Below are 10435 nucleotides of genomic sequence, written 5' to 3' on the forward strand. Positions count from 1 at the left end.
GTATATAGACAGCTGATTCCACATTTTTTCCCTCCCATCTCTTCCCCCATTTCCATCCCTTTCTTTAAGAGGAACATTAAAAGTTTGAGTGGTATGGTCACCGAGTGTTTCTGCTTTCCAATTCAAAGATCGCTTTTGTTTGCTTGTTTGTTTTGGGTTTCTCCTGGCCAACAAGATACACCTGTGTGTGTGTGTGAGTATGCTGTGTGTGCATTTGCATTGTTTTTATGTATATGTACACAAAATACTCATCATAGTCAACCCTTTACAGAGGCCCACAAACCGCAACAAGGTGTTCAGTGAATGAGTGCCCGGGTATTTGATGGGATTTTCTGTTTTTTTGAAGGCAACCCGAATTTTCTATTACACTGTCATTCTCTCCACTTGCCGGGAAAGGGACGCCAGCCCTGGCACCCAGGGGCCCGCCATACAGGGCCATCCACGTGCAGCAAAGCCTGGAGTCTCGCTGGCCTAGCCCAGCACAGGCTCTGTGAGATGTCCAAAGAACAATTTTGGAAAACTTAACAAAGAGGGCACATGTTTGCCCGATGGGGGCAGTTGTGGGTCCCGAGGGTCTGACCCCGACACGGCGGGCCGTTCTAGAAACCTGTTGAAAAACTGAATTCACTCACAGGGTGCAGAACTCAGCTTGGCCGCTTTTTTTCCTTCGGCCAAGGAGCGCAAATGTACTTTTGAGGCAATGACTCTGAAAGCCTTTGCAGGTTTTCTCTCTCGCTCGCTTTCTTTCTCTCTCTCCCCTTTCCTTCCTTTTAAAAAAACAGAACAAAACTGTGTCTTGAGGCAAAGGGGTTTTGCAGTTTGTAGAGAAATAAAGCGCTTCTAAGAGGGGACGGCGACGTGACTTTGAACTTGGCTCAGCTCCTCCGTATCGTGCAGAGGGAGGAGAACTGGAGCCCGGAAAGAATAGCCAGGAGGGCCCAGCCCGCAGGGTCTCCGGCGGGAATTAGCTTTCCGCCCCACCACCCGGCCGCGCGGCCCCCGGCCCCAGCGCCAGCGAGCGCCCAGCGGCGTCGGCCCGAAACGGGCGCTGCAAAGAGGAATGGAAGCGAAAGGAGAGAATGGGGCGGCGAGGAGAGGGGCCCGAGGCGCGCAGCGGGGGCGAGAAAGTGCGGAGGGAGGGGGACTTAAAGAAGTCTGATGGCTTAGGAGAAGGAAGGGAAGTGAGGTTTGGAGATGTGCAGGATCGCTATTCTCACGACCAGTCTCTAAGAGAATATTTTCTTTTGGAAACACTTTTGGAGTAAGCTTTTCCAATTCCCCCGCCGTACATATTGATGAATAAGATAAGCAAGTGTGAAAGGCTGTGCACCGGGCAATTTTATAGATTCACTGTAGCAGGGCAGCCTTCCTGCCTGGAGTCCGTCTCCATCTCCGTCTCTGTCTCTCTCTCAGGTCCCTCTCCGCTTAGGAGGGCAGTTTGGCATTTGCCTCCCCCTCCCCCCGACATAGAGAGAGGTGTGTGGAGAAGAGAACATTTCCTCCCTTTAGAGAAGTCGAGAATCCCCAGCTTTCAGGCAAACTCCCTTTCAGACAGGATGCCCCGGCCTCCTTCTTTCTCTGCCACCCCCCTCCAGGCAGGGAAGGGGGACAGCGGGAGGGCATAGGGCCCCTTATGCGAGGGGCTGCGGCCCGCTCCGACCTTCAGAGAGAGATCCGCTCCGGCCGGGAGAGGCTGCCTGTGCCGGCGCGGGAGAGCCCAGTTCGGCCAGCGATCGCCGGCTAGAGTTGTCTTCCTGCGTTTTTGTGGATTGTATTTCAACATGAAATTTTGAAATGCGTGTGGATTATTTTCTCTTACTTGAATTTTGTTTCAAATCCCAGAGATTTGTTTAAAGGAAAAAATAAAAAAGCAGTTCCCCACGCTAGCTAGGCGAAGGCGCTGGCCTCAGGCCTTCCATTCACACCTCCGCAGCCTCCGGGCCCGCCGGGCCCTCTCCGGTTACCTCCGGGGCGCAAGCTTTCAGCGGCGGGACGGGAAATGTCCGCAGCGGCCAACCGGGGACCTGGGGGATGACCGGAGCCCCGGGGCCGCGAGGCAGGCCCCGCGCAGCACGGGGAGCAGCCTCGGGTCCACCACCGCCTCGGGGGGTGGTCCCCGCTCCTGGAGAAGGCTTGATAAATGTCTTCTAGAAGGTTTAAGCCCTACCGGTCTGGAGATTTCTTCTCTGGAGGCTCTGAGCCTGACCCTCGGCCAAACTGCAGCCTGAGCCTTGCTTGGCCGCGCGCCTAGGGCGTCCCCACACCTCCCACCCTACCGTGGCTGAGTCCCGGGCTTCTGGGCATCCACCCCGAGGGTGACACCGTCTTTAAACCACTTCCAAACAACCACCTCCCTCGCAGGGGCCGCTGCCCAGTGTTTACAGCCGTAATGAGAGGAGGACGCGATCGGCGGGGGGAGCGGAGCGCGCCGAGCTCCGGCTGGGGGCCGCGGCCGGGGAGGGGGCGGCGTCTGGGTGAGTGTCCGGAGGGTGGGAGGAAGGGGCACGCCTGGCTTTCCCTAGGCCCTCCATCCCGCACCTGTGTGTTCAACACCACAGAACAAGTTGACAAAGTGTGTGTTGGGGGGATGGGCGCGGACAAGGAGCGTGCCAACCGGGCAGGAGACCGGCCCTCGAGCCGCTCCCCGCGGCGCCCTCCAGGAGCGGGGGAAGGGGGAGGCCCGGGTCTGCAGCGTCCCGGCGCGCAGAACCTCCCGCCCCGCGGCCTGGTTGCTAGCCAGGTTCTCGAGCAACCAGGGGTGCCCGCTTTAGGTGCCCGCCGGGAGCGTTTCGGGTCCCCGGGGAATCGGTGGCCTCAACCGAAGGGCGTGAGCGCAGGGTGGCGTCCCTTTCGGGCCCAGCCAAGGGCACTGTGACCCCGCGGCCCAGCCCCGCGCGATGCGGGCCGCCCGGTTCCGGGGAGCGCCGCGGCCGGCCGGACGAGGAGCCGCAGCGCCAGGAGCGCGGACGAAGAGCGGGAGGCTGGCAGACCCGGCGGGCTGCCACCAACAGCAGCAGCCGGGGAGGCGGGGAGCTGGAGGGGAGCTGGAGGGGCGCTGGGGAGGAGGGGCGGACTAGCCGCGGGGCGGGGGCGCCGGATTGACGGGGCCTCAGCGGCCAATGGCGGCGCCGGGAGGGCGGGCGGGGCGGGAGCCGCCGTTAAAGGGGCGGTGTGAGCGGGAGGCCCGGCCTGAAGCCGGAGGGAAGGAGGGAGACCTGGGCGGGAGGCGCGGGGCCGAGGGGGGCGGGGAGAGGAAAAGGAGGAGACAAAAAATAAAAAATAAAAGGCTGCGGCTTTGGCGCCCACTGAAATAAACAGAGGCGGTGGCGAACGGAGTCTACCGCAGCCGAAAGCGGGAAACCTACTTCAGCCTCTTCGCGTTTGCTCGGGCTGCGCACTCCGCTGGGTCCTCGCGGGTGCGGCCGCCCGCTCCGGATCCAGTGCCCCGGGCCGACCGGCGAGAGGGAGGGAGCGAGCTAGAGAACACTTTTTTATTGTTGTTATTGTTTTCCAGCCCAGCGTCCCCTCCTCCCACCCTCTGCTTGCCTTCTCCCCTCCCACAGCCCCCTCCTCCCCCCCCCCGCCTCCTCCTCCCGCACAACTTAAAGAAAGAGGGAGCGGCGCGGTAGCTTCCTTCATCTGGGGGAATTCGTGGCCGCTGCCAGTTTACTACACGAGGCGCAGCCAATGCCAAGCGCGGAGGACGAGGAGGGCTAAATACCGCGGCCGCGGAGCCGAACAATACCGGCGCGCGCGGGGCGGCGCGGCTAGGGCCGCGGGGGAGGGAGCAGCCGACAGAGCGCGCCGCGGAGAGGGCGCCCGGCCTCAGTCCGCCGCCCCAGCTACCCCGCCGCGGTCAGGTGGAGCCGCGGGCGCGCCGGGCCGGGGCGCCGAGCGCGGAGGTCGCCTCGGTCCTCGCCTCGCCAGCCTGCCTGGCCTGCGCACGGCCGCCGCGGTCCGGCACCTTGGCCCCGCGGCTGCTGTGATTTCATCCTGCAGGCGCGGCTTGGCGCTGCCGGGCCCCGGGGCCGCCGGGCGTGCGAGCGAGTGAGTGCGTGCGCGCGCGAGTGCGCGCAGGGGTGGGGGCCGCTGCGCTCGCCCCCCGTCGACCCCCCTCTCCGCTCAGTTCCCCACACCTCCCTCCCGCTCCCTCCTCCCGCCCGCCTCCCCTGCCCTGCCCGCCCCCGCCGCAGCTCCTTTAATACACTTTGGTTCTCCGCCTGGCTTTGGACTCTTCTCCACCACCTCCTCCTCCTCCTCCCGCGCCTCCTCCTCCGCCGCCGCCTCCTCCTCTTCCTCTCCGCGCTTTCGCTCCGCGCCTGGCCGCCCAAGGCAGATCCAGGCGGCGGCGGAGGCGGCGAGCGCAGGAGCGCGGCTCCCGGGGCTGAAGCCGCCACCACCTCCGCCGCCTGCGGTCGGAGCCGGGCGGCCGCTGAACGTACCGCGCACGGGGCGGGAGTTGGAGCCGAGGAGGCGCGGGGCTCGCCGGGGCCGGCGGGGAGGGCAGACGCGCTGGCCATGCTCCTGGACGCGGGGCCGCAGTTCCCGGCCATCGGGGTGGGCAGCTTCGCGCGCCACCATCACCACTCGGCCGCCGCGGCGGCGGCGGCGGCCGCGGAGATGCAGGACCGCGAACTGAGCCTGGCGGCGGCGCAGAACGGCTTCGTGGACTCGGCGGCCGCGCACATGGGCGCCTTCAAGCTCAACCCGGGCGCGCACGAGTTGTCCCCCGGCCAGAGCTCGGCGTTCACGTCGCAGGGCCCCGGCGCCTACCCCGGCTCCGCCGCGGCCGCCGCGGCCGCCGCCGCGCTCGGGCCCCATGCCGCGCATGTCGGCTCCTACTCTGGGCCGCCCTTCAACTCCACCCGGGACTTCCTGTTCCGCAGCCGCGGCTTCGGCGACTCGGCGCCGGGCGGCGGGCAGCATGGGCTGTTCGGGCCGGGAGCTGGCGGCCTGCACCACGCGCACTCGGACGCGCAGGGTCACCTCCTCTTTCCTGGCCTGCCGGAGCAGCACGGGCCGCACGGCTCGCAGAATGTGCTCAACGGGCAAATGCGCCTCGGGCTGCCCGGCGAGGTGTTCGGGCGCTCGGATCAGTACCGCCAGGTGGCCAGCCCGCGGACCGACCCCTACTCGGCGGCGCAGCTCCACAACCAATACGGCCCCATGAATATGAACATGGGTATGAACATGGCAGCGGCCGCCGCCCACCACCATCACCACCACCACCACCCTGGTGCCTTTTTCCGCTACATGCGGCAGCAGTGCATCAAGCAGGAGCTCATCTGCAAGTGGATCGACCCGGAGCAGCTGAGCAACCCCAAGAAGAGCTGCAACAAGACCTTCAGCACCATGCACGAGCTGGTGACCCACGTCTCCGTGGAGCACGTGGGCGGCCCCGAGCAGAGCAACCACGTCTGCTTCTGGGAGGAGTGTCCGCGCGAGGGCAAGCCCTTCAAGGCCAAATACAAACTGGTCAACCACATCCGCGTGCACACCGGCGAGAAGCCCTTCCCCTGCCCCTTCCCGGGCTGCGGCAAGGTCTTCGCGCGCTCCGAGAACCTCAAGATCCACAAAAGGACCCACACAGGTAACCGCGGGTCGGGACAGGGACGGGGCGTAGAGGGGAAGAGAGGCCGTGGTTGGTTGGCTGGGAGAAATGCGCCGACCGCCAGCCCCTGCCCTGGGTTGGGAGATGTTTTTGTGTGTGCGAGAGAGCCAGCAGCTTGTTTTTGTTGGAGAATGAAAGAATATTATTGGGTTGGGTTTTTCCATGTGCGGAAATTGAGTTTTAAATGATCACGGTAACATCAAAGGTGTGCTTTGGGTGATGGCAGTTGCTTGGTCTGCTCAGCCCCGGTTAATAATTTCCGTCCTAAATAGAACGCACAAAATAAAACGGCTCTCCAACTTGGTGCCCGGGAATCGAGCCTAGAGAGGATTCTGCCAGCTTGTCCGAATGTGCTTTTCTGCTCCGGGTGTGTGCGTTTGAGAGGCTTGTGTGTTTTCCCACTTATTTTACTCGGGGTCCAAACGTCCTTACCCGGACTGTTTCCCATTAAAAATGAGTCTGGTGTGAGCCGAAGCTGTAAAGCGTTTCTCGTTTTTAAAGCCCATTTCGAGGTGGGTCGCGGGGCTTTAGGGTGGGTTCGCAGCAGTTTGTGAAATTCTCTAATGGGCACCAGAGGGTTTGCGATTCTAAACTTGGACCGACAGCCGGGTCAGCAAGAGCCCGGGGCAGCGAGGCCCCGCGGGGCAATCGCGTGAGAGAGGGAGCCGAGAAAGAACGCGCCTCTCGCCTCATAGATTATTCATCTATGACCAGGTCCCAGCCGAAACCGTGCCAGACGATTTCCTAAAAGAAAGCCAAATGTTTTAGCAACTTTCCCCGTCAATATTTACTCCGAAGTGGGGATGCGCCAGCGGCCTATTGTTCTCTTCCGGGAAGGGAGGGAGCCGAGGTGCGAGACAAGCTTTTAACAAGGTTTAAAATTTGAGAAATCTATTTGCATGAAATGCTCGTTTTCGAGTCCTGCGTCTGAGCGGATGTCTTTAAAAAACAATTTAGGTGCTAATGGAATTTAACGTTAAATGGTCCCCTTTCCAAGTGGAACAATGTTTGAGTTCTCACACCTCTAAATGACTCCAAGCATTTGGAATTCTGGCAACAGGATGCAGGGACCGCCAGAAAATTAAACAGGGAGATTCTGAAAGCCTTTGCTGACCCTCCCACACCTACTGCCCAGCCTGTGCCTCTCTGCAATCGCCAGGTGCTGCCTTACCTCCGATATTTATCTCTTTCCCAACTTCTCTTTAAAAAGACTGGAAGTGAGCCTAGGATTATGGTTAATTCAACTTGCAGAATTTTGGACGAAAAATACTGGCTCAGTCACTATCCAGAGCACAGTCCCCAAACAACACACAGCAACTCCAAACGTAATTGCCTACTGGCCCCAGAGAGAAGCCGACAGCAGCCCAGCAGCCTGTGTGATTCTGATAATGCCCCAAATATTTTGTCATAATAACAGCTTCTCCAGGGCGAGACCAACTCGTTAGAAGCTGCGAATCCAAGAAGCCCTATAGAAAGGCAGGCAGGAGTGGGGTGCTTCCCCACATTCGTCATAAATTTGAGGAAATGCGGGTCAGCCTGGAAGAAAAGTAAAACACGAAATTCATGAGCACGACTGTCAGGTGGCAAGGCAGTTAATTTCGTCTTGGTTCTGCCACAGAAGGGATCCGCCTTGTTTAAGGAAGCCAGGCCCTTATCGCCCCTCTTTTCTCCTCCCGGAGGCCTGGCCCCCTCCGGGATGGATGGGGGTCCCGGGGGGCTCTGGGCGTCGGCAGCAAGCGCCCATGTTCGTGTCCACAGGGGAGAAGCCTTTCCAGTGTGAGTTCGAGGGCTGTGACCGGCGCTTCGCCAACAGCAGCGACAGGAAGAAGCATATGCACGTCCACACCTCCGATAAGCCCTATCTGTGCAAGATGTGCGACAAGTCCTACACGCACCCCAGCTCGCTGCGGAAACACATGAAGGTACCACCGGGGAGGCCGGGAGGAGGGTGAGGTGGCCGGCCCGGGAAGGCGAGGGTTCCGCGGGGCCGCGGGGGGACATTTCTGGGGGTGCTCCTCCCAGGGGCCTGACCCCACAGCAGCTGCACTCACACCCAGTCCCCTTTGGTCTCCCCTCCCGGCTTTTGTCTTGAAGGTCCATGAGTCCTCCCCGCAGGGCTCCGAGTCCTCCCCTGCCGCCAGCTCCGGCTACGAGTCGTCCACGCCCCCGGGGCTGGTGTCCCCCAGCGCCGAGCCCCAGAGCAGCTCCAACCTCTCCCCGGCGGCGGCGGCTGCAGCGGCAGCGGCGGCAGCGGCGGCGGCAGTGTCCGCGGTGCATCGGGGCGGAGGCTCGGGCGGCGGCGGCGGCGGCGGCGGCGGCGCGGGTGGAGGCTCCGGTGGAGGCGGCGGCGGCGGGGGCGGCGGGGGCGGCGGGGCGGGCGGGGGCGGCGGCTCCGGCGGGGGCGGCGGGACGGCCGGAGGCCACAGCAGCCTCTCCTCCAACTTCAATGAATGGTACGTGTGAGAGGCCCGGGCCTCTCCCTCTCCCGGTCCCCACCCTGGCGCGGCGGCCCACCGCTGGCGATCGCCCAGGGCGTCCTGTGACCGTGTTGTTAAAATTATGAATCTGATTTTTATGATGATGAAAACGATTTTACCAGCAGAAGGATTTTTTAAAGTTTTTTTTTTTTTTTTTTTCTAAATCTAATCTAGGCATGAAAAACAAAAAGATCCCTTCCGGAGTCTCTGAAGCTAAAAATATAAAATAAGAAATAAAAAATTAAAAAACCCATAAAAAAATTGAACCAACCCCCCCCATGCCTTCCCCCATGCGCGCTTTCCTTCCCACCCCTTTCCCAGGCTTCTGACAAACTGTACATAGCGGACTCCTCCTTCCTTCTCCGACGTGGTTTTAGTGTATAGAAGTTTGTCCGTTTGTAATTCTCTGGATTGCGTTCCTCCTGCCTTTCTTCCCTTCCCTTCCCCAAGTGATGGGCTTTTTCTTTTCTCTTTTTAGTTTCCCCGGTTTCTTTTTAAGTAATGTGGAAGAAAATGGTTTATTTTGTATTGTGGTATTGAATATTGTGTTCCTTTTTATGAGGCAACTTGATTGTAAACTTCATGAAACTATAGACTGGAAAAAACAAGCCGTGCCAAAGTCTCCCTTCTGTTTCTTCAACATGCTGATCCACAGCACTCACATACACATCACCACCAACGCTTGTGAATGTATTTTTCTGTTAGCTGGGTTTACATGTGATGTTTTAGTGCGTTTGCAAGTTCAATTTGTTAGTTCCTGTATGAAAGATTTTGGGGGGGGGGGATAAACGTCGTGCCGTTAGTTTTTTCCGTAATAACACCCTTCCTTCTGTAAATACCCGTTACCATATTTATCCATTTGTAATTAAATTATGGTATTAACTTGCTACAGAGGAAACAATATTTATAAAGAATGTTTCTTAACTATAAATATGTACAATTGTGGGCATAAACTGTTTCAGATTTTTTATTTGAAGGTTTTAAGTGGTTTGATCATTTCTTGTGATATGTTTTGAGAGTAATGCATACAGAAATATAATAAAATGTGTTGAAACTGCATGAACATACTATTTTTTTCTAGCAAACTTATTCAAGGAAATGGGGGGGAGGCAGCTGAGGGCTGACATGGGTCTGGATCAGCTGCCTTATTGAATGGGAGGCACCACCTCGCATTCTGGGGAGGAAGGTGTATGCTAGAAACTGGGCCAAACTACCCCTTTGGCAGAAAGTCTCAAAATTATTTTCTCTGTCCTTTGTGTTGTAGCTGAGAGTGAATTAAATTTTTGGAAATCCCCTGTAAGGAATGGCTGCAGGAACCTTCAGGGTTTCTAATGGCTCCATTATCTGAGGGAATGCCTTTCTTTCAGCTATTTGGACTGGACTTAAGAGCACTAAACATTTCCTTATTCTTTGTTTTCCCTCTTCCCTGCCCCCTTTCCTTTCCCTCCCTCTGAAAAGCTGAGGTACAGTTATTTTTAATTGCACGTTTAAAACTGAGCTGAGTACTTTGTTTTTGAACTTGGCTCAATGATTATAGTTTAAGGGCCCCTTTCTACTAAAAGTTTTTTTCTTGAAATTTTAAACAGAGAGCTTGCTCAAGAAATCCTGCTTATCTGCCCAGCCGCTGCTCACCAATAAGCACGATGTTCAAGGGAGGAAGGTGACAAGTAGACTACATTTTGATTTAGGAAAGCAACAAACCATCGGCCCCCAATGAAAAGAGGACCTCTTCAGGAATTCAGTGAAATCAAATAGAATAAGCTACAAAGACGAAAATGGCCAGGTGGAAGTAAGTGAGGCAAAGGACGGACCACCAGCTTTCTCTAAGGTTGGCAGCCTCACTCCCCTACCCTGCAAGAGTTTTCAAACAAGATGCTCTGGGGAAGAAGGGAAAAATAATTTTAATAATCAAAGGGTAGGAATGAGGGAATTTGTTTTAAAATCCCTGAGCCATCAAGACATTTCCAGAACTTGCTGAGTCCCAGTGTTGCTCAGAGAGGCCCTGGCAGTCCCGGAGTCACCCCCCAGCGGTGAAAAGGTTTGGACGTCAGCGGCGACACCCCCATAGGACTGCCTAGCAGCGCGCAGGGCTCTCCTGGCGGAGACCGATGGCGCGGCTCGCTGCGGCGGCCGGCGCTTCTCTCCTTCCCCTCTGGCCCTGGACTGAGCCGCAGGGACCGGCAGGCTAGGCTGGAGGGCTGCTTGGGGAGAAGGGCAACCCTGACCTCCTGGAGGCCACGCTACCCATTCAATGGGGAGGGAAAGACTGTAGCTTGGGGGCTGTGTGTGTGTCCCAGAGGGTGACAGTCGCCGCAGGGCCAGCCCTCCCCAACGGTCCAGCGAAATG

General features: G+C 58.4%; 1 protein-coding gene across 1 annotated transcript; it reads left to right on the plus strand.

Moving 5' to 3' along the window:
• Positions 1 to 4518: 4518 nt before the first annotated feature.
• Positions 4519 to 8079, plus strand: ZIC2 (Zic family member 2; the record flags this gene model as incomplete). Its single annotated transcript, XM_082602255.1, has 3 exons — positions 4519 to 5590; positions 7370 to 7533; positions 7706 to 8079. 3 exons carry the CDS (start codon positions 4519 to 4521, stop codon positions 8072 to 8074), a joined length of 1605 nt encoding a protein of 534 aa, XP_082458381.1. The 3' UTR covers positions 8075 to 8079.
• Positions 8080 to 10435: the final 2356 nt, after the last annotated feature.

Source organism: Mesoplodon mirus (assembly GCF_964341445.2).
Source record: "Mesoplodon mirus genome assembly, chromosome: 17".
Classification (NCBI taxonomy): Eukaryota; Metazoa; Chordata; class Mammalia; order Artiodactyla; family Ziphiidae; genus Mesoplodon; species Mesoplodon mirus.